Here is a 25096-nt window from a genome sequence, read left to right on the forward strand (position 1 = left end):
GCGGGAGCCCCAGCACAAGGCTGCTGCTTCAGCTGCTTTGGTCAGTGTCACTGCATTGTCTCGCCGTCTCCTTGCAGGGCTGCGAACACTCAGATCCTGGTGGGACCGAGCTACTGCTTAGACTCCCAAGGAAAATTCAAGGTGGAGGACAACAGGATATAAATCAGCCTGCTATCCAAGACTTTTACACCAAATGTCTGTTTACCCACAGTATGATGTAAATGAAGTTGCTGAGCAACCAAGAATTTGGTCCTATTTTTACTTCTGCATTTAGAGTAGAATCACTAACTGAGAATCTACCTTTATAAGAAATTGTATATTTTTACAAAAGACATCAGATATTTTAAAAACAATTCCAAGATAAAGCAAAGTCCACTTCCAATCCTTGTCAATATGCAGAGGGGAAAAAAAAACACACTAATGTAGATCAGAATCTTTAGTAGTTAGGTATGTAAACAAGTTCATGATTTGCACAGGACTTGAAAATATATATTTTTGTTAAAGCAAAAAGCAATGTTCTAAGCACACACAACCACAGAAACTTCAAAAGAATCTGTGCAGTATTTGAACAGTTACAAGATACCCTTTTTTCCATTTCATTTGCATTGGCTCTTCATTTAAATCTTTTCCCATAATGATAATGGGTCATATACATAACTATATATTCAGTGAAGTTAAATCAGGAATTGATTTGGCTCCATATTCTTTCAGTTAAGACTGTAAATACCAGACTCCTGTCTGCTCTGTATGCATACAAATGGCCTCAGTGGAGTTCTGCCAGTTTATAGCAGCAGAAAATGAAGGCCAGAGGATCAGTCTTTTCCATAGGAGCAGGGATTTGTTTCCACACCATCTTCTTCCCAAGATTCTGAATTATCTGGTGGGTATCCTCCATAAAATTATTTTCCTTCAGCAGCATTGTGTGTACACAAGTGTATACCAGGATACCTCTGTGCATTAATAGAAATATACCCATAACTGTCTGAGTCAGATTTGCCTGCATATCTTTTCATTTCTTCAGTCTTTATCTCATTCTTCCACAACCATTATCTCAACAAATAATTACGGTTCCCTTTACAGTCATGAGAAGTGAACATTAACCCTGAACATTAGCAATATCCAAGCTTTCACCTCAGCCAGCCAAGGAAACAACTCTTCAGTTTCCATCCCCAGTGGAAGAATTATTTTACTCCTCATAAAATTCAAAGAGTTCCTAAAACAAATAGTCCCTTCCCATAACTAAGGATCCATCAAGACTGTGGAGGGAAACAGTATCCATCTGGCAACACCAAAGGCAGTCACAAGTTCAACAGATAAACTCACTGACTGATAAGGATGCACATCTCTGCTGCACTTTAGACATCAATGAAATCATTTGTACAAAGGGACTGGGAGATGCATCACACAGCCTTCACTTCCCAGGGATTCACTCAGTGTCAGAGATTTTGCAGTTCAAAATCCTCGTCAGTGTGGTAGGGAGAAAGCTGTTCCCTACAGCAGCAGTCCATAATTCGATCCCAAGTAGCACTCCAAATTCCTGTTCCATGTGAGAGTTTTGTCTTTAATTATTTCATAAACCAGGAAAAATGTTTAGAAAAGGCCATAAATAGAAAAGATTAATGTCCCTTGCCAACCCTTGCTGAAAATATTAAATATTAAACAGAATACAAGCTACAAGAGGAAAAAAAATATATATTATTCAGACTCCAAACTATCTCACAAACACTAAAACAATTCCAGGTAAGTAACTCCATGAGCAAGTATAAAATTTAACATGCACATAAAGTATGTTCTTAAAAATGACAACCTGGTAATGGCTAAGAGGAAAATATGCCTCCTCTGTGAAAGGCAATCAAATGAAAGGTACAAGCCAAAAACAACCACAGGGGCAGGCCAATAAAATGTCATGTACAGAAAATGTAGCCTATATTGCCTAATCTTCACTGCGAAATTCATGCCTGTTAACAAAGAGTAAAAATCTAACTCCTGAGTGGTATAAATGTAAGTGAATTATTCCCATTTCTCTGTGTAAGATGAATGTCACTAAAGAGTTCCAATTTTGCTGGGTATTCTGCAGCAAAGTGTTTCTTTATATCAAAGGAAACCATATAATGACTATACTGAATGACACTTATGGAGCACAGTAGGTACCCCGAACATTTGGTAAGAATCATCTGCTTATGAGAGAAGGAACTGAATGGCTGGATGTATCCCTAATGTACAGTGAAAAATTGATAATGAAATGAATAGAAAAGGCACTTAAGAGATTCCAGAGCTGATGTGGCCTGAAGAATATTATAAACCACTCAATAAGTTTTCTCATCGACTCTACAGGCAAGAGGATTCCCACAGGACTGATCTCTTGTTTGTGTGACTCACACCTTTCTAAAAAACCACATGCAAGAAGCAACTAATTCACCATTCCACAAAGCCACAAATGTTCACATTTATGGCTGATTCCTTGTCTGCAGGGTAGCAAACTCTGTCCAGAGAGGCCTCTCAGCCAGAAGGTTCCTTACTTTATCTTTCCTATACATACATATGTTAATGAGGTCTCCCTTATTTTTCTGTTGAGGCTTTCAAAGGCTGACCTTGCTATCATTATACAGCACTTCTCCATTTCTTTTTCCCAGATTTGTTATGGAGCTCTTCCAGAACTTACTTCTTATCCTTCTGATTTATACACATTATCTGTATCCTTCAGAAGATGAATTAATAATTGGATCTGTTCAGAAATTTTTAACTTTAAGGTTTCAGTGGAAAACTCTAGTTGTAGCTAAACCATTTAATTTAAAATACCTTGGGTCCAACAAAACACTTTATTGAATTAAAATAAATTCACATTTTAAAAAAGTTGCAGAAAACCCACCAGAATCTGCTACATAGCCAATTACATTAAAAAAAAAAAAAAAAAAACACCAACATTTCAAACTATGCCACAGACATTTTTTTGAGTGCGAATGTTAAAAAAAATTCTCATTACCTTCTACCAGCAAGGTCCTGTACAAATCAGTTTTTACAACATACTTGTAATTTTCTATCAGTCTCCTTAAATATCTTCTGTGAGAGCTCTTTCTTTTCTGGTGTTTTTGGTTTGTTGTTTTTTTGGTTTTTTTGTGGAATCTCACTCTTAAATTATATCCCCTAATCAAGGTAAATACCATTCCTCAAAACCAATGCTACTCAGATTTCAGTGGAGCATGATTATGGTTTACAAAATCACTAATCCATAAAATCTTCTCTGGAACATCAGAAGACCTTTCTTTGTTTTTATAAATTACTGACAATGAAGCAGCCCACTAGCCACAGAAAATTCACCCACAGCCTTTAAACAAACCTATGGTTTGGTGCCCTGTCGGTCTGCTTGGGCACTCTTCCCATATTTATCATGCTAATCACCCACTTCAGAAATAATAGAGGTCAAGGACAAGATGCCGGTCAGTAAGCTTTAGTGAATGCAGTTATATCAGAAAGCAAACAAAAATACAATGCAGCATTGTGATGTTAAACCAAGCCTCAACTGACAAAGCTTCTACAGTTACTGAAAACAAAGGATTCTGAACTCTTCAGAAAAGGAGTACATACTACCTTGTGTCAGAGGTGCCACACTCTTCTCTACTACCCAGATAGCTGACCTTTACTCAACTCCAGCTTGCTGTATTTCAGTGATGCAGAGTGTAAACTATAAACTGTTATTTGGAATAATCTCCTGTGAAAAAAATCTAAAATCTGACAGCCCTTCAATGCCAATTCCTTTAATGGATAAGATTGCTATTTTTTCCTCTGTGTGGAAGGTGGGGGGGGAGTGGTTTGAGCAGTTACTGTTTTAATTTTAGGAGTTGTACCATGTCAATTTTGATCAACACAAAAAGTTTGCTGGAAACAGGAATGTTTATTTTTTGCAGAACTGAAGTAACTCAAAAGACAGAGAAAAAAAAACATATTCCCAGATTTATTCACTCATATATCTCTATGCATTTAAAGAGTTCATGGACTGTTTTGTCTACTGTAAAAAAGCTCTTAACTGCATTACTGAAAGAACAAGGTAGAAGGCAGCTTTAGGACCAGCTTTGTACTACTCAGGAACCAAGTGAGTACCAGATATAAGCAAGCGCAGCCACAATGCTATTCTGAAATCCACCAGCTTGTTTTGCTCCTATGGAAAATTTACTCCAGCAGACCTACCTTGAGCCAGTACAGGATCCAAGGCACCTTGACAGAAAAAATGACAAATCTCAGGGATGCCATTTACTGGCCACACAGATAAGAACACTAAATAAGGGTACAACAAGGAGCTACATTCCTCCCATAAAAAGGTCATTCCAACAGCCCTGCACAGAACACCTCTGACTCAGTCTTCAGCTTGTGCTGATTTGACATCTGTACCCATTTTCTCTTTAGACAACTCTATAATGGCCTTCAGCTCAGCTTCAGAGAACTTCGGGGTCAGTGCCACATTGTCATAATCAAATTCTTCATCAAGTGAGAATGGTTGAACATCATCGCCCTGTAGCTGTAATGAGGAAAAACAGATACATAAATAATAGCGCTGCAAGTGATAACAAGGAAGCTCAAAATATAAACTTCTAATTAATATTTAATTAAACTATTTTTTCTGACTCTAACATTCTCAGCTGATTAAGCTCTTTTTAAGTAAAAGAATAAATTCAATTATTCAATTTGACCTAATTTAAGCCATTTAATGTGCCCCATTTGTACTGTACTGTATCTGAATGAATATCATTAACTAATTTTGCTCAAGGCAAGGAACCTAAAAAACTCCCTTGCACACATCTATTATATTCCTGACACTTGTAGCAGCAAGGCTGTGGGGATATGGACTTATTGTATGCAGCTATGTTAAATTTCAAAGACATTCCATATCATCAAAATTTGGGTTAGTATTACATAAAGCTGCAGCATACATGCATCTGATACTAATGTAACATGCTTCGCTGAACACAGTTTCAGCGAAGAAAAGGCCTGCAATGAGCAAAATGGCACATAATCAATTTTCAGACTCCAATAATTTTTCTTCACCATCTCAGAGACATTGAATTGGCTAGTTTGCATTTCTTGCATGATGAACATAAGAATCTTACTGCATTTGCCAATATGTGCTTTGCTGACATCCTGTATAGCATTTCTGCATTGCTTCTGGTTGGAATATCTTAGAATAACCACTCTGCCTATAAAATAAACCAATGGAAACAAATAACAACGGCAGACTCCATGCTGATAAGAAACTGCAGGGGGCCACAACAAGAAAGGTTTATGGTAAACAGTTACATAAAATGAATTCCGGGACAACACAGGAGACATATCTTCAATATTAAAACTGTGTAGGAATGCTCCCTATCCCTTCAGAAGTTAATATAAATTGTCTAGAAATGTGTTTCAAAGATTTAAGTACTTCACCACCAAATCAGCAAAATGTTTAAACACATGCTTATTTTTTTCAAGCCTTTGACAAGTCTTTGATGAAGCCCATGAATACTGATGTATATGAAATTATGAATACATGTACTTGCTGAAAAGCAGGAAGAAAACTCAGCATCCTATGATCACTGCTCAGTTTTGAAGGCACAATCCTGCACAATTTGATGTGACATTTTGGTAAGAAGAAGCACTGACACAGTTAATGCCACCTAGTAAGTCAGAGAATTAGTAACTGGATTCCTCTCTGGTGACCAAGTACTCAATAGACATGGCAGAGAGCATCTGGGTAGTATCTACATCCTTTATTAATAAACTGTAATTTGCACGAATAATCAGGAAATAATTTTTATGGGGTTATATAATTTTATGAATCATCTATATTGCTCAGTTTTCTAGAGAACTGGCTCACATGTTGGAGCTGCCAAATAATCCTGGGTGCAGATGAGTAGACCATGGGCATTTATAAATGGGAAAAACTTTGTAGATAGAGCTGGTCTAGAAAAAACTATTCATTCTGCTCACAAAGATTATCTTGCTTATGTCCATAGACTACTTCAGGTAAACCACCCTTAACCTGGTGGTTTTCAAGCCCACTTGAAAGATGTTACAAGAGATAAAGCTTGCACTATTAGAGATAAAGCCAACTCCTTGACCTCCTCAGCATATTCACATTCATTTCCATATTTTCCACAGGCTTAGCTTGTAGAATTCCTTGTCAGTATGATTACCAGCAACTGTGTAACAAATGGTAGCAGCAACCAGGGTTCTACTACCTGTCTTTCATTTGCAGAAATCCAAAGCACTCTTCTAAAATACAATTCAATGCATGAATATTTTTCAGTTATTTTGGTTGTAACAATATTTTTTACAACATTGTGCTGGTTTTGGCCAGAGTAGAGTTAATTTCCTTCACAGTGGCTGGTATGGGGCTGTGTTTTGGATTTGTGCTGAACACAGGGTTGATAATACAGGGATGTTTTTGCTATTGCTGAGCAGGGCTCACACAGGGCCAAGGCTTTTTCTGCTTCTTGAACAGCCACAGTGGTGAGGGAGCTGAGAGTGCAGGGGAGGAGACACAGCTGGGACAGGTGACCCCAGCTGACCAAAGGGACATTCCACACCACATGTGGGTGGAATCATCAGTGCATAATGTGGGAGGAGGAAGGAGAAAAGGGAAGCTTGGAGTGATATTCTTTGCCTTCCCAAGTGACTGTCACGTGTGGCGGGGCCCTGCTCTCCTGGAGGTGGTGAGCACCTGCTCACCTGTGGGAAGCAATGAATTAACTCCTTGGTTTGCTTTGCTTATGTGTGAGGCTTTTACTTTCCCTATTAAACTGTCTTTATCTCAACCCATGAGTTTTCCAGTTTACCCTTATGATTCTCTCCCAGTCCTGCTGGTGGAGAGCGAGTGAGTGGCTGTGGGGCTTGGTGTCTGCCCAGGGTTAAACCACGACACACACCTAAGGTAACTGAGCTAAGAGTTCAAACTACACTAAGCCTTTATAGGGATTTTACAAAAGCAAATCTATTTTCCTCTCTCAGTAGAGTTACAAAAAGTATACACACATTCACTCTGACCTTATCTTGGCCTTCATATCATTCCATGAACATTTTATGCAGACACAGCAAAATACTGGATAAACTTTTGTTTGCAAAACTTGACCCCACAGTGCTAACTGAAATATGATGCCAAAATAAAACATACCCAACTTCACTCTATTAATAATTTCTCTGCTACCCACTCATTGCACATTTGAAAAGTTTATATACACCGCATATTTATCAGTGTGCTTCATCTCTCAAATGAATATTCAAAACATTAGAGATTCCTTTTTTCTTCTTCTTCCAAGAAGCCACTGACTTGAAACTTCCATGAAGACAAGCAATCTAAAACTTATATACTGCAAACTGCAATTTTATTCTATGTCAAAAGGAAGACATTTTACAATAGAGCACTGAATTCTCTGAGCTGATCAAGTTATTATCTTGTTATTTTTGCCTAAGGAGCTGAGAGAAATATGTAAATTTCAGGTGTCTAATTTAACATCTAATTGAAATCTTTTTGAGAACTCTCTGGGAATAGAATCCTGCTCTATTAGAAAACTGCCAGTTTGCTTAAGATTGCTTCTGTGATTTACCCTCTGAAGAAAAGAAATCACTTTCATTTACAGTTCCTGCATGTCCAAATTAAAGGAGGGAAAGAATGCAATATTCTGAAATGAAATATTTTGCTAGAGGTTGTTCTACCAAGTAATATTGTAAATAAAATGCCTTAAAGTTGATGTTTTCAGAAGTCTATTAATAATTGGCTACTTTTATTAATCTGTGAGGATTCTTTTATTAATCTGAGGTTCTTTTATTAATCTGTGAGGAGTTACACTTAGCTGAACAGCTTGTCTCTACCCTTCTAAAACTTGTATTTCTGTGTAATTATGGCACTCTACAATTCACTTGTTCAAGTTATGTAAAGCTTGCACATACACTCACCAGTGATTTCATTACATGCTCAAGGGAAAACTTACTAGTTCACTAACAATAAATAAAATAAAAAAAAGAAGTGGGGGGAAGGCATATATGCTATGATCTCATATAAGCTTAGTATATCCTGGAGTACCTGGGAGAAAAAAAGCTTGTTTGAGCTTGGGGCACTGGACTAGAAGTCAATAAATCTTGGCCAATTTTCCACTTCTGCTTCATCATTCTGGACAAGTCATTCAATCTCTGTGTCTTTACTGGCCTCTGAGAAGATATAACTTTTCCATCTTCTTTGACTTAGCTGTCTTTAAATTCTTCTGTGTTCTTGTTGCATTTATGCATAGCATGTAGCAGAAACAAACCTCAGGTGATGCCTAGCAGTAAAACTTTAACCAAAGGAACTCAATGGAAGTTGTATTTTAGGGGATAAATACTGCCATGCCACAGGTTAAAATAAAATTATGGATATGCTAAGTACTTTTTTGAATGCTGAAACTATAGACAAATAAAGGAGAATAAAAGGGCAGATTTCTTCTTTCCTAATCTGAGCCATACAAAAATTAAGTTTCTAGACTAAGATAGTCAATTAGCCAAAAACAGCCCAGCCTGAGCTTGTGGATGGAGATATATTACATTTTACAACAAATTCCTACAGCAATTTGGATTAATCACTTTCTGGATTATTTCTGCCTCTTGGTGACTGGAGGACTAAAACTACATTTAAAGCCCAAGTTAGGTGAGATGAATCCCACTTTGAATGCATGATTGTAGCAAGTGTATGAAAACTATGCATCAACTACACTCATGTGTACACAGAGAAGGAAGTAAGAATGAATAAAGACACAAAGAAGCAGAAATTAAGACATAAAAATACTATGGTATCTTTTATGAAAAAATATATTAAGTAGAAATAAAGGAGAAAATAAATTTCTGGGTAGAAGATGGAAATATTCTTTGATAATGTACTTCAAACATAAAATGAATGCTGGTTCAATTTGCAGTGGCCTGTGGGAGTTATGTATGCTCCACTGTCAATAGTGAAATCCTGAAATACATTTATGTTTAAAGGGAGGAAAGAAAGATGAAGCAACACTGGTGGACAACACAAATAATTTGCTGTGTCATTCACTAAGCCACTTCCTAACACCTTTTGATAGAAAAACATTTTCAGGGAGACAAGTTGTTCTTCAACAATTATCCAAGTTATAAACTGGGTCTTAGCAGAGCTTCTTTTTTTAACTTTCCCTAGCAATATGTTGAGAGACACACAATTTACCCTAAAGTGCTTCACAAGTGTTTCCATAGCATAGACATTTCTCATCCTGCTGTTTCTCATACAGAATGGTCTTCCATTCTCTAAGAAAACCAATTAGGCAGCCACATTATGTTGCCCTTCCCTAACAGATTTGTTTCGATGGACAGAGAACAGTCTCATTTTAAAGCAGAGATGTCTCCAGGGAAAATCTTTTTCTCTTTCTAAACTAGTCCTGCCATAAGCAATGCAAGACTTAATTTTCAAGGCAATGACAATTTGAAGCACTGAGGGACTTTAAATTGGACCTGTTCAGTCTTGACGGTTCTAAAAATCAGGCCACAGTTATATTATCTAAATGAAGGCAAAAATATGTTTATAATTTAAAATGAAAGCCTTCATTTTAAGTAGCCTGGCACCAACCAAATGGTTGTGGAAATTGTCTTTCTTCTTGAAAAATGCAGCAACTCATAGACAATGTAATAATACTCAGTTTCTTTCATAACCCAAATTTCCCTCAAATGGAAATGAATTTTGCATGCAGTTGGATCTTTATCTATTTTTCATGAACTATAGTTTAAAGAATCATATGCAGTCCTTTATGAACATTGCAGGCTGCTACAACCCTCCTTCTTCTCTACAGAAGTTATGAAATTAGAAAGCTATAAAGCCTCATTCTAGTTTTTTGGGTGTTGTTTTGTGTCCAATGGATACATCTAAAGGCAAAACCTTGAATTATGTCAATCCTTAGGGAAAAGAGTGAGTATTTTTTTTCACAGAATGGTAGGTATTAATGCTTGAAAGGTCATTTTAGAACATCTACTTTTTCCCAAAGCAGACTTGTTCCTTATAGTAAAGAGTTTATTGCAAGGAACTAAACACAACTGAGCCCAGGAAAGGAGGCACCATATGCAGTGCTATAACACCAAACCTCCATTGGTCACGCGTCATTTATAAACTTGATTTAAGCCTCATGGGAACATCAATAAGCATATGAAACTATCAAAACTGGCCCACTTTAGCTGGAAGCTAACTTCAGCTTCTATTGCAATGATCAGGCAGGGGAAAAGAGCAATGAAGAATCCTCTGCAATAGAAACACCCCCAAAGTTAATGCTCACACAGACTGTTTGGATAGGAAGCTTAATGACTTAAAATAAGCCTGTAAGCGATCCACACCTTCTGCTGCAGTTTGAGATGAACTGAATTTCTGAAGGAAGACAGCAATTCTAAATTAAAGCTTGCACTGACTGTGTCTGATTGAAATGCTCAGAGGCCATAAAGCAAACCTCTCCACATCAGACCTTGACAATGCAGTTTCTCAGCAGCATCTTGCTACTACTCATTTCCAAGGGACCAGATCTTAATTCTGACCACAATATATTCTAAAATCTCTTTTTTTTTCTTTGAAGCATCATGTTAAAGGGATCATTCACTACCTCACTGCTGCAAAAAATGGCTCCTATACTAAGCCAATGAGTATGACACAAGATCATGAGATCACTGGAAAATTAAATGGTCCATCATTCTACATAAGCAAGGGTAGCTAAAACGCTTAAAGGGCAAAGGCTTACTTGAATATTCTGCGAATTACACAAATTAAATATTAAAAAGCCCACATACCACTTGAAGTATTGAAATGCACATTTTGAAAATGTAAGATTATATAGCAACAGTGTGCAAGATAAAATAGAGTGTTTATTTCAATTCTTAACATATTTAAGAATTCATTATGCATTTAAAAATTAATAATATGACTTGTTAACTCACAACATACTATATCTATATCCCTCTGTTTTTGTGGAAATAGCAGTAGAAGCCAACAGGAAAAATAACAATACGCCAAACCCCCAAAGTTTGAATGAATACATCTGACCTCATACCTCTTGGGCTTTGCCATCTGATGGCTGGGGATCTGACCAGGCTCTGAACTTTGGCTGAATAGGCTTATCAAAGAAGGGTGTACAGCAAGCCACTGTCTCTTCCACCTCTCCTGGAAGAACTAATGATCCTGCTGAATAAAAAGAAGTCAACATTAACCTTCCACTCAATGCATAAATTAGCAAAATCCTGCTAAAATCCTGTAGTGCTCAGACATGGGCAGTAGCTTGTTAGAATGTGATGTGGTTATTGTTGCATAAGCCATCATTAAAACAGATCCACACTGTCCTGAGATAAAATCTAGGTAGTAATACTGCACTAAGGAAAAATCAAACTTGTCTGGTAGCTCTTCTTTCTTAAAGGTACTGAATTAAATCTGGATGCAGATGCTCTTAAACTCAGAGAGCACCTGGGATTACATTCCTTTCTTTCAGAACAAAGATGGAAGGTCCTCGCAGAGATGTCTGCAGTAGAAGTTATAAAACACCATGTCTGCCACTGATGAGCTGAGCAGGCTCATTCATTTCTCTTTAGCTAGAGCTTCACCACCTGTACATGGGGCATAAAGAATCATTGCAAAACATCTTAGTATGACTCTCACAAAACATTAAGTAAAAATACCTGGTAGAATGACTAATATTCCCCACTGCAGTGCGAGATGAATCTCTTGTCTAAGGGTATTTCACAAATGTTTGTTTCTCCCTGAGCTTTCCAAGAAGAGGTACTTGAGAGGACTTCCCCCTGTCTGGGATGGAGTGACATGTAACCTTTCCATACAGCCAGGATTTGTTCCACAGATCACAAATGAACAGCTTTTCTGAATCACTTTTCTTTTACAAACTTCAGCAAAACATTCATACGGGGACCAGTGGGTTTGCATTCTGTGACAGATCAGAAGGATATGCCTTAGGTTTAGAAATATCTTCTAACATGAATCAATCTCAGCTCTGCCACAGCACAGATGTGTCCATTGAGTCTCAGTAATGTTTTTATGAAAGAACTTAAGGGGACCATATGTCTTGCAATTTAGTCAAAAAATTATGTAAATCTACCTACTATTTTTTTTCAGCTGATACACAAGTTTCTTTACAGTTTTATACTACATTTACATTTATCTTATAATCTCAGAATAAATTTTCAAAGCACTGCTTCAATGTTACTTAATGGAAGCAACAAAACAGTACATATATCCAGGGTGAAATGGCAGTGTCTATTTATCTCTACCTGCACAATTTTACCACAGTAGTGGAGTTATGGACCTCTCATTCCCCTGTGAACCTACATTTGGAAATAAAGATTTCCTAGCTAGATCTTCATAAAAAATCCATGATCAAATTCTTCATTTCGTTTTCTTCTGGGAATAGTATACTATTTAAAAGCCAGCAGGGCTTTGAATTGCAAAGTAGAATGTTCTTTTTAAAAGAGTTGAATTAGTTCCCTTGAGTATTTAATTTCTGGGTTTTTGTCTCTTGTTTCATGATAAGTGGGTTTGTTTTCATCCCTGTTCTCTTGGTTGCTTCTATCTCCAGCCATGTAAGTGCTTTCAGTCCTTGTTCTCAGCATTAGCATCTGTTCAGATTCTGCACCAGTTATATGAGAAAACTTTCTGAATAGGACAGTACAGTCCACAGGTATCTAGGCTATGTCTACACATGCTCTGCAGCTGCTTTTTTCATCATTTGGGCCAAAAGTATTTATAGGACAGAATGAAGATATGAATGCTCATTTAAAGACAATGGCATCTTCCACTACTGTTTCAAATTTGCAACCTAGATCTACATCCTTACTAAAGTAAGGCAAGTCTGGACATCAAGAGATTTTTATCACCTACTGATATAAACACTGATTATTTCTGCAATAAGAGCTTCTCCCCCTCAACAGACCAATCTGCAGAGACAAGATGAGGAGGAAGCACTGTTATGCAACAACCTGGCAATGGCTCAGAAAGATAACTTTTAAGAATTAGGACAACAGAAGGAAATTTATTTTTGCTTTTAGCAAGAAGTGCTTGTCATACTCAGAACGTCAATTCCACTTTTTAAGGCTTGTTAGTAATGCAAACAGTGTTTCAAATTCCCTTCAATCACCCTGTAAGAATGTAATCAACCTTTGTTTGCCAGTAGACATGCCAGAAATGAGCTTTGTCTCTCTCTATGCTGGCTGTGTGACAGCATATGAAAGTCTAATTGGTAAACACTGCTTTCCCTGATAATGTTTAATAAAGAAACCCCTTCAGTGAGAAAAAATTAGAGAGTTTTGACAGTCATCCTTCTCAGTGGGGGCACCCAAAGGAACTCCAGGCCATTGTAAGTTCTAGCCAGCACCTCACAGCTTGTTTAAGCTGCTGCTACAGCACTACTGGATGATGATCCTAATTAAGCTGCTAATTATGTTCTCTGTGGAGGTGATTAATTAGCAACAGGAAAGCCTTGGATACTGCCAACAGCACCATATATAGAGATAACTGAGCAGCCAGTGATACCAAAAAGACTGAGAAGACATTTTGAAATGCACCTCTCACACCATGAAGAATCAACTCCCTGGATGATATGGCTGACAATTTTACTCAAGTCCAGCATACTTTAATAACAGCATATTTGGAAAGTGAACAACACTCTTTAGTCCCTCCCTAACACATCCCAGAAAGTGATTACTAAATCTGTCAACACTGCTGAGTTGGAGTTTTTTGCTTATTGTGTACCACAGACATCAATTTTGAGTACAGAAAAAATAATCTACTGGCACAAGTCTGCTTTTAACTTTCAAGAGTGAGGAAGTTCAAAGTTTTGTCTATAACTTTACTGTAGCCAAATGATGCCCAGCTATATATACACTGACAGCTATATATACACTGACACAGGTTTTACCACTTTCAGACACTACATTTCACAAAAATGCTGTTGATGGGGAGTTGAGAAGAGAGTGATAACAAAAAAAGCTTAAAAGCTAAATTTTGCAGTCTCCCCTAACTCTCATGCTTCAGGCTGTTAGTCCCAAAGAGCTGCCTAGTGTGAAATCATCTCAAGGCAGTGTTAAATGGATTGCAGAGACTAGAGAAGAAAAACAAGAAAGGGATTCACCAGCTGGGGGAGAGTCCCAAACTTTAAAAATTCCACCTCATTTAACTCTGAATCCTCTTCCTCAACACGGTTTTTCTGGCTATAAGGACAGGATCAAAATATAAATGGAGAGGCATAGATTAAGAAAAATAACAGATGGTGATATAATTTGCCAAAAAATTATTTAAATAATCAAACATTATGCTTGGCCTCAGCTTCAAAGTAACTGAATCAATCAGGTTCTCCTCAGCCTCTGGGGGCTTACAGACAGCTGGGACCTTGAAAAGACAAGTTTGCAGTGCTTCAGTGCTCCATGCTGGATTAGGATGAGACAGTTATATCCTTGCCTATGAAGCCTCACACACACATTTAATTAGTCCTGTTTTCATTTTCTCTTGTATTTAAACAATTGCACACTCAAGATCTCCAGACATTATTTAACATATTTGATACTTTACTCAAATATTACCTATTATTACTAAGTTACCCCTCAAGCCCTGCTGTAAGAAATTTGTAAGCAATCCTGGAAAATCCTGTTGCCAACACATAGGCACTAGGCAGCATCCATCCATCCCTGGAGAAAGCCTGATCATCTCTATTGTTGCCTTAAGCTCCTTACAGTCAGAGATTAAATTCAGGGAGAAAGAGTGATTACAGTACACCATGCCTATGCTGTCTCTACACGATGCATTAAGGCTGTGGTTTAGGGCAGCAATTCCACTTCGCCAATCATGGTTTACAGTGCTACAGTCCCACCATGCAAAGCATTGCCCCTGTTTCAAGCTTTCAGCCCAGTGCTGACAAACAAAAGCAGCTACAATGAATTTGCATACTGGCCAAATCTGTGGGCTGCTTTTCCTACTCCTAAGAAGCAGTGACATTCATTCACACCCTAAAAGACACTGAACTTGCCAGATTAATTGGGAAAAAAAAAAAAAACAACCAACCAACCAACCAACCAACCAACCAAAAAAAAAAAAAAAAACCAAACCAAAACAAAACAAAAAAAAAAACCCAAAAAAAAAAAAAAAAAAAACAAACCACAAAACTTGACTAGAATGACCCAGGACATCTGCCAAACAGCACTGGTTGGATAGGAAGTTTTAACACCTATTTTCTGTCATACTTCTCATACTGTCAGCTTTGAGTCAGTTGCCCTTAAGTGTGAATATTTATTGTATTAATGTACAGTTGCTAACTCAGCTAACTGATCTGCCCTTTAGAGCTACGTGAAGCACAGACATATTGAAATGCTGCCAGTAACAAGGAGAGATAAAGGCTTGTTGCAATTTACTAGCAAGGTATTTTTTACTGGGTAAAATAAACAATACTTTTACGCTTGTTTTGACAATACAAAGTCTTAAATCAATCATTTGTTCTGACATAACGTGGCAGCATTTAAAAAGGTCAACAACAGAATGTCTCTAATTTGTGCCACAATTTACCTCATTTATAAACTAACTAGAATTCTTCAAAATTAATCTTTCATTAACATATTCACTAGTGATATTATTCTATATTACTTTAACATTACAAGCAACAGAAGTGACATAATTTCATATTTTAAATTGCATTTTGTTGCTAAGGTTTCTACAGGACTAAGATTTTACCTCTCCTAGTATGAAGCTATTGAGTGAATTTTGACATGTAAGACAGCTATCAAACCATAAGTGCTATTTTCTGCACTTAGGAGTCAAGGAGAAATTTTTTAGCCTGACTCAACCACTATCTTCAAAGACGCAGGCTGTGGGTTTCCCAGGTATAAATTTGTTTGCTGTTCACTTTCCTTGCAGCATTTAGAAGGAAAAATTAACTTCTGGCTAGGCAGTGTTTCAATGCTAGAAAATACAATCTAAAAGCCTAAGGTTGTTAGTAAGCATTGCTGATATAGTCTCATTCTTCACTGAGGCAGTCTACCTCAAATGAAGTGTGTTTTGCCAGGGTTTTCCATATGTATGTGATTAACATTTACTCTTGGACACAAATATACAGAAATGGCCCAAAAGCTGGAGAGAGGCAAGGGTCTGTCACAGTACTGAATGCACTAAATTATCCCCAAGCTTAAGCAGAGTTCTTTTTCCTCACTGTCCTGCTTGGTATTTTAGCGTTGGTCTTTATTCTCATCAACCAATTTGAGGCCTGTTTGGAACTAAAGATATCTAACAATATTTTAATGAACTGGATATAAGCATTTCTCCTTTCATTATGACACAAGTAAAATGTGGGTTTGTGCTTCCACCAGTAAACTCCAGGGGCTTTTTAATAGGTAATGCCAGAATTAAAGACATAAACACAGAACAATGCCCTCCAAAGGGAAAAATGGGCACATTTGAACATTGCACTCAAAAAAAAAAAATCTTTGATACCTGTACCTGATCTGGGACTGCTGTTTTACTCCCTCCTTTCTGAAAGGTTGGAGAAAGAATATTTGCCACAAACCTGACTTATGTTGGTTTATTATTTTCTTGTGAGATACGGGAAGTCTCTAAGCCCTCAGACCTCACAGGAATTCAGGACACTCGGAAAGGAATGACTAATCAAAATTTTACTGTGGAGAGATCAATCAAGTGGCAATAACTAAGAAAACAAGCATCAAAGCCCTGCAGCTTCTGTCTGTGACCTCAGGTAAATCCCTTCATCTGGGTGGGCTGATACCTTGTACAGTCACAGGTACAGATGAAGAAAATGAATTTAAACACTAAAAGGTTGTCACTTTTGGTTGTAATAAAGACCATACAAGGACCTATGATAGACAGATAATTATAGACATTAGCATTCCATTTACTTTTTGGAGGTGGAAGAGTTAAAATTATTATAGATGTACAGAACAGTTCAACATGACTCAAAATGCTTCTAATTGGAATTTTTAAAGAAGTTCACCGTGAATTCAGAATTAGACTAATCTATTTTAAGCTCAGGATGAAGCTGTTTTAATAGGTAGGGACAGCATTTTCATTAAATATTTCCACATTACAGCACTGTCTCTTAGCACCCACATTACAAAAAAAAAAAAAAAAATTTGTAATGACAGTAATTTCAATATAAAATAGAAATGCATTAATATAGAGAGATGTTGCTAAAAAGAAGCTCTCCGCACTTTTAGAAAAGCTTGAAAAAAAAACTTCACCAGGAAAAAGTACAATAAATATTCCCCTTAATTTATTGTTTCATTACCTCTTAAGAGTGGGGAAATGAGTACTTCAGCTGGAGAACTGGGGCAATGTGGGGAATTTTCTAGCAATAGAAGAACTGAGCAAGATCATCTCTTTTAGGGGAGAAGCAGTTCTTTAATGAATGTTCACATACATTCAAAGACAGAAAACGATGGTGAATACGAAGGGGGGAAACCTACCATTGCAAGTCTCTTCATCTGTGTCTACATCTTCCAAGTCTAAGTACTTGTCCACCTGCCATGAAAACCCAAATCAGAAAATAGATAAAAATATATCAGTTCCATTCCTTATAGTACAATCTACAGCATAGCGAAAATGAATTAAATTGTCTACTTCATCTTCTCCATATTCCCCTGCATTTTTCCAAGAAAGCATATGAGTTTTCTTTGAAATGTGTAACCCAAAGGAAATACTTTTAGGTACAGTCAGAGATTTACTGCCAAAATTACCATGTATCAACTTAAGTGATGGAAAGAAAGCTCAAGCTGTACAGTAACTTTCTCAGGAAGTTAGTGGGAAGATGTAGAAGTAAAATATTTTCACAGGAAAATGATGCATAAGTTACTATGCAATTTTGAAAGCTCATTTCATATGGCACAAAGAGAATACATGCTGTAGGCAAACTAGAGCTTGATCCTTCTGTTTTGAGACTAATGGTGAACTGATTAGGAAAAAAAAAACTAAGAATTATTTCATTTCTAGTACTTCACCTGGGGCTTTACTCAACTGTTTTCTCAGGCTGATGTCCCTTGAACAATCTAAACTATTTAAACCATACTCAAAGACAAGACATTTCTCATTTCAGGTGTCACTCTGAATGGATGCACAGAGTGACAATGAAAGGCTTTTCCCAGCCTATCTGCAAATAGTGTTACCATGGAGGATTGACTACATGCCCTGGATTTTCTTCTGTGTTTTCATTAAGTAATTAAAGATGCTCTCAGATAATTTTTTCCAACCTGATTTGAAAATAACCTTTACACTTTAAAAGTACAAAACATTATAAAAAAATTCGGACTGCTCTCATTCTTCTTTCCCACAGATGGGAAATACATAAACAAATTGCAAGTAATTTGTAAATTAATACAGGAGAAGTCAGTAATGTTCTGCTCATAATCCCCACTTTGAAGAAAATCAAAAAAAACCTCACCTTCACTCTTTCAGACAAACTGAGATTATCTGCATCAGAAACACCAGCTGCTGAGCTCTCACTCATCACTGTCTGTAGATAGATGGGAAGAAATACTTACATGCATGAAACAGAATCAAAATCACAACCAAAGCTCCTACTGATTTATACCTAGTTCAAAGAATCACAGAATGGGTAAGGTTGTAAGGCACCACTGCAGGTCACCTTGTCCCTGCTCAAGAAGGGTCCCCTAGAACACATTACTCAGCTCTATAGATGTTGTATATAAAAATGTTTAAGAAGTTAATGGAATGATCCTGGAAGCAGAACAGGTACAGGTAATACTCTGAAAACCTACACGGGACCAGACTGATTCAATTGGAACAACAGTGCAAGTAATCATAGCATGCTTAAAAAGCAACATTTAGAATAGTAGCACTGCTTTCAACAGCAGTGTTTTCCCCCTTTTCCTTTCTCAGGGCAGGTTACAGCAGTCAACTTAATGCATCACGGCCTCTTCCTGTTACTACACTGCAATTTTCTGCAGCATTCTAGTGTTATTGTATTTGTTTCTTAAACTGCTAATGTGACAAAAATGTGCAGGCATGTCTGAAGCTTTTTCTTCTTTAGAAACAAAAACATACATAAAGGTTTATGGAAGTTCCATTACATAAAACATAATGGAAGTTGTATGTTGCTTTATGTGACAGAAAGACCATTTGATGTGGCTAAAGTAAGAGACACAAAGACAAATTAATACCCATGAGGAAACAATACTTCTTATGAAAAAATATGGCAAAAAATATTGTCATTATTATTACACAATAAACTGACAGAACATAATTTTTTTAAAAGCCTTGCTTGATTCTACCTCAAAGACATGTCCTAGCAAGGAGGAAAGTGGCAGCTTGTGCTCTGAGGCCTGGCAGGCTCATAATTTGAAAGTACTTCGGTGTATTGCTCCGTGTATTTCACAAAAGGACCTGCTACTTCTTTTTTTAATAAAACTTTAATGAAGGGCAGTTTTGAGTACAGACTAGATCACAGCCTAATTATTTGTTATTCAGACAGGAAGGCAGAAATTCTTAACAAGTTGACTCAGATTTCCATCTCCCTCCCTTCCAGATGATGTCTGTTTTTTTCTTGTCCCTACACATTAAATCCCTAATGCCTTATGTTTCAGAAGATAAAAAATGCCTCTGGCCTGCCTACTGTTTATTTCAGGCAGTAACATAGTTTCAGGAACATAGAACTCCGTACTTCCTAAAATCTACAAGAAACAAATAAATCTGTCCATGCTGGTGGCATCCATACTTTCAGGATTTTTTTTTTTTCCATTTTGCCAACCTCTACCACAAACTGCAGTCTTCAGTGAAAGCATTACTTAGCTCATTGCAGGGTGCCTTATTTGTTAGTCAAATTATGGCAGCTTTTCAGCAGGGCAAATGCCACTGCCAAACATGATCTCTGCAGGTGCCTCTTTAGAGTATTTAACACTTAGGTAGTATTTTAAATATTTGCCTCACATAGGATAAATACCACTAGCCTCTAACATTTGGACAGTGTACCTCTCTGTATTTTCATCTGTTTAAATGTAGTGCTTGTCCACATGGACAAATGTTAACTCATTACCTCTTTCTCATTTGGCATCTCTGCTGGAAATGACACCCACATTTCTTTGCTTCTTTCAGATGAGCCATTCTGTTTATTTCTGTTTGGTAATTCAGAAGTAAAACTCTTTTTTCTTAAGGAGTCCACTTTACTTCCCTGAACTGTCTTTCCTTCTTTCTCTGCAAGCAGAATCACACCAGATCAGATAACATAATGCACAGTTCAAGAAAAAGAAAAGCATGTATCTAATTAAATTTAATACTTTTACACATTCACTTTTCCTCCCATGAAAGCTTCCTTGTACAACATATATATTTATTTTAAGTATAAAATAAAACTTTAGCATAAAACCTTACCAGACTTTACCATAAAACTGAAAATGCAGGTTGAATTTCAATTGCACAGAGTCCCACCTATTCCTCAGTACTGAAGAATTCATTATCACAAAAGCTTATGCAAGATACAAAAAACTTCATAAAATCAACCAAGAATATAAATATCCCAAAAAGCAGGACAGTAAGGTTACGCCTTATTGCATCTAGAAGCTGACTGCTATGCACCTGGAAGTATGGATTGCCAAAACCACACTGAATAGTTGGGGTTTTTTCCTTCAACCTGGCAAAAAATAATCATAGCCAAAATAAAAATGCAGTACTTTTTATTTTAAAAGCCCCATTATGAAATAAGGAGCAGTTATAGGTCAATCAATTAAAATGAACTTCACACTACATGTTCTTAATGAAAAATAAATGCTCCCTTAATTAAGCTTTTTGGGTTTAGTTTGAAAAATTTATTTTGCAACAATAAGAAACACTGCACTGCATTTCTAAAGCATAATTATGTATTATAAGCATTGAAGTAACTCTTGTGGAGAGTTTTAATGATGCCTTTGGGGTTGCTATGTTGAGCCATACAGCAAAGAATTATTAATCCCCTGGTACAGCTCTGTGCTGCAGTTACTGTGACACGCAGTAAGGGCTGGCAGGCTGGGCACAACCTGAAGTCCACACTTACAAGAGTCAGGGTTCATAGAAAGCAAACTGCACCACACCAAAGCAATCCAGCAAACAGGTTTCAGTGCTCAGATAACAGATGGATCCTCTGCATAATTCCTAAGTCCCAGGTCTCTGTAACATCTTGCTTCTCCCTGAGTCTTTTGCAAGTACTTTCCTAAAACAGTATTTGGATACAGCACTATATATGAGCCATCACTTTTTCCCAACCTACTCTCTTTTTAAGCCATGGAAATTAGGCAATATTAGACATGAAACTCTCTTTTAAATTCTTGACCGGTAAAATGGTCAAGCACTATTTGAAAATAATTTTATTGTCATCCTACTCTACAGGAAGAACTAGATGGCTAGCTCAAAAGACTTCCATCTTTTTTTACTTTAGCAGTAAAACATGATGGGCTTCCTGTTTTACCCTAAGAACTTGCAAGCTTTATCATAAAGATTGATAAGCCACAAAAGAGTATTAATGTATTTCGGGGCAAATGTGTATTGGCAAATAATGCAGCTGAACATCTGCAGACCATCAGAGTGCCAACAGGGTCTGAGAACCAACCCAGGGTCCTCCCTGTGCACATCAGGAGCATTTCCGTATGAGAAGGGATAAAAAAATTCTGGAAGCCAAACACTTTTCTCACCAGACCAACAGAGATATAAAAGAAATCATCACTGGAATGATCAGAAGCATAATTCATAGAGCTAAATACTCTGAGTAAACATGATATTCCTGCACTAGCCCATGTTTTTCTTGTATACCGCTGTGGTCATTCTTCTGGGCTATAAATTGGATCATCCTTCTCAAAAATATAGGTTCTGAATTCTCCAGAGAAAATAATACCACGTTTAGCATCAAAAGACCTATGACATGTAGTTGGGCAGTTATAATTAGGCACACATACGAGCTGACAAACTTGCTTTATTAGGTTATGGATTTTCTGGACACCTGAGCTATTGTCACAGCTAAAACGCTAGATAGATTAAATGAGCTAGTAAGAAATCAAGTGCATTCAGAGTATTTATGTGCCATTTACCAACCCCAGACTACAGCTTAGAAGCACTATCCCTTTTCCTAAGAGATCAGTCATAAACTTTTGACAGAAACCTCTTTCTAGTTAAGACCATTGCAAAGTTATAGGGCTAGAGAATATTAAACAATACATTCAATGAAACATTCAGCACTGCAATGTGATACTAGATTCATGACTGCTTGTGAAGAAAAATTGAGAAGAAAAATGTCTAAGCAACCCAAAGCAGCTGTTAAATGCAATTCTCTGGACAGAATGTCAGCTATGCAACCATGTGCATAATGAGGCCATGCCATATAAATTAAAGGGGGGCAGGTGATTTAAACATTTTGTTGCCAGCCTTGAGCACAGGACCAGTAAGAGCCAACTTCAGCTGCCCAAAGCAACTCCTGACACCTACAGTCTCTCAATGCATGCACCACATAACTGGCCTCTTTGAAGCAGTAACAGTCATGAAGTTAAAAAATATTCTTTAAAAAGCCACACAAAAGCTGTTTTGAAGTTAAAGAAACTACAATCTGAAGACAAGCATCACAGGTGTATTTCTGTGATAGTGTTCTGAATTTCAACCATTTCTGTCCTTACTTTTTGAAGAGAAAGGGAAGAAGTAAGGCTCACATTCAAGCCAGCAAGAGGATCACTCTGCCTTTCTCCTGACTAAGTGATAATTGACTAATTATTCACAGTCACAGCTCTCAACCTGCCAGGATCCTGTTGTAGAACACTGGTCTTCACAATATGTGATAAAAATCAAAAATAAGGGATACAAACACAACAAAATATAGCAGAGGAAGAAAGCTGAAATGATATAAAGATTCACATATTTATTCTGCAGACAGATTCTGTCTCACTTTTTAGTCATTTCACTGTCAGTATCTTAAAAATGAAATAACAAGCCAACTTAGATCTCTAGAAAAGTACATCTGAGTCTCTCAAGGGCAGTATCCATCATAATTGAGTGTCACTACAAGTATGGTGCAGACTTCAGAAACATGTTTCAATCAAAAAGGATATCCAACTTGATAAATTATTTTCTCTCCTGCTATCTGTTCTATATATTGCCTAAAATTCTCTTTGTCTTCCAATCTGGACAGGAATTTTTTGAGAATGTCTAGTGATTACCCACATATTTCAAAGAGTAATGGAGTCACTTATCACAAAACCAGAGAAGAGAGCTACCTGTATTATCAGGAAAAACTTACTGTCAGTGAAATCTCTCAGATGACATAGTAGCCCCAGAAGAATGATAAAATTCTCATGGCCTGAAGCATTTCAGAGCCAGACCAGACACAGCAATCAATCACATACCATAGAATACCTGGCTTGGATAATACACTGGACAAAACAATTCAAACTAACAAGTACTTCCCACTTTTTTCAATTGGATTAATTCTTTTCAAAAACAAACTTGTTGAGATTTAGAAACAGGCCCCTTTAGTTATTAAAAAAAAAAAACAACATAGAACAAAGCTACTATTTTAAGTTCCAGTTTACTTTTTTTGTCCTCAAATCCTGGACTGAGGGCCAGCAGAAGGCCTATGAATCCCTTAAATCTCTTCCAAATTATGCTTTGATTGAAAACCTGGAATTCAAATATTACAGTGTCTTTCTGCAGAACTCCTGAACAGAAAAAAAAAAAAAATTACAGTACGATAATAACTGTCTTGAGCAGAGATAACAAATACAAATGTCATGTTCATTCACTTTCTCCATTCTTCAAACACACCATCAGCAAACATTTTAAAACAAGAAAAGGCTGTCACTGAAATGTTTCCATAAAATACCACTTTGACATGTTCACAGGTGGTAACACACTCTAGAACTACCTGTATTTAACTATTTGCGACTATGTTAACCATTGTACAGCACTGCATTCATTTACCCTAAATTACAAGCTGTAAGAGGAAAACAAGAAATTTCAAGGCTAAAAATCCAGTTTTCTGAGAAGATATTTTTTAGAACCTTTTCTTAATTTTTGTTAACTCAAAGCAGCTCCCACATTTTCTGCAGTAACTCTATGACACAGTGACCCTAACAAAACTTGCAGCCTCCCTATGCTTGTATATTGTCCTGCTGGGAATACAACATACAATACATAGTGTTTTAAAGTTACTTAGCCTAAACGCCTAAAAAAGACATTTTGATTTATGTCAACCAGATACCTTTCTGTTTCCATATATTTCTATGTATAAATTGCTGTATATCAATGAAGTTTGACTTTTCAACACAAGAACTATTCCATATAGTATGTACCTGGAGGATTTCAGTATAAGAATCCTCCATGCCTGTCCAAAATTAAGAGTGATTCAGGTGTAATTCAGGCACCTAAATTTCATCATGTAGCTATATTTTGAGAGTCTAAGTGCTCAGCCTCCTGATGTCAGCCAAAAAGGCAGTGGATGTTTTCCAGATATTGTACCATATCTGCCCACACTCAGCATCTGCATTGTCTATCCCATTACTATCTGAACTCCTGTAAGGTACATTCCAATCTTACTCCATCAAAATCGACACTAATTTCAATGGCAGTGATCTCAGAGTAGTACTAAGCAAGCAGAACTCCTTTACAGCAAATAACTTGCCTAAAACATTTACTTCTGTGTGCAAATTAATATTTGTAACACAAAAATTCAGCTGGTGCAGCCATTTCCCCTAATGTCTTTGATCTTAGCCTGATTAAATAACAATCAGCACAAAGTATTGTTTAGCTTTTCTTTTTTCCCCTTCAGGGAAGGTCAAGTTTTACTATAATCAGTAATATGGGCTTGATTTTTTAATTTAAATTTACCCAATTCTTAAGGAAATTTCACTGTATTATCTCCTCAGCCAGGATAAATACCTATTCCATGGACTGGGACAAGTAATTTCAGTGGGACTAACTGTAACCTAAAAGGGTAAACTCTTAAGTCCGAATAGTTACTTTTGACTGCCATTTTTGGATAATTATTGTAGTATGTTTTAAAAATAAGATAGGAAAGGATTTTTTTATGTGCTCCTTCAGGGGAATGGTGAATGACTGCTCCTTCAAGTATATTTCAGCCAC

The 25096-nt window shown here is 36.9% G+C and overlaps 1 protein-coding gene across 12 annotated transcripts in view; it reads right to left on the reverse strand.

Annotated features, from left to right (window-relative positions):
- Positions 1-3432: 3432 nt before the first annotated feature.
- Positions 3433-25096, reverse strand: part of IFTAP (intraflagellar transport associated protein) — a 39404-nt gene continuing 17740 nt past the window's right edge. For 11 of the 12 annotated variants that reach the window (XM_021555089.2, XM_021555086.2, XM_021555079.2 and 8 more), the window contains 5 exons: positions 20040-20197; positions 18429-18500; positions 17458-17512; positions 11049-11179; positions 3433-4513 (listed from right to left, as the gene is read on the reverse strand). In XM_021555089.2, the coding sequence (XP_021410764.1) occupies positions 4352-4513; positions 11049-11179; positions 17458-17512; positions 18429-18500; positions 20040-20197 (578 nt within the window). In that variant the 3' untranslated portion in view covers positions 3433-4351. The remainder of the gene's footprint in view (positions 4514-11048; positions 11180-17457; positions 17513-18428; positions 18501-20039; positions 20198-25096) is intronic. The other variant, XM_021555090.2, reaches the window with a different exon arrangement.

This window comes from Lonchura striata, chromosome 6, assembly GCF_046129695.1.
Source record: "Lonchura striata isolate bLonStr1 chromosome 6, bLonStr1.mat, whole genome shotgun sequence".
In the NCBI taxonomy this organism is placed as follows: domain Eukaryota; kingdom Metazoa; phylum Chordata; class Aves; order Passeriformes; family Estrildidae; genus Lonchura; species Lonchura striata.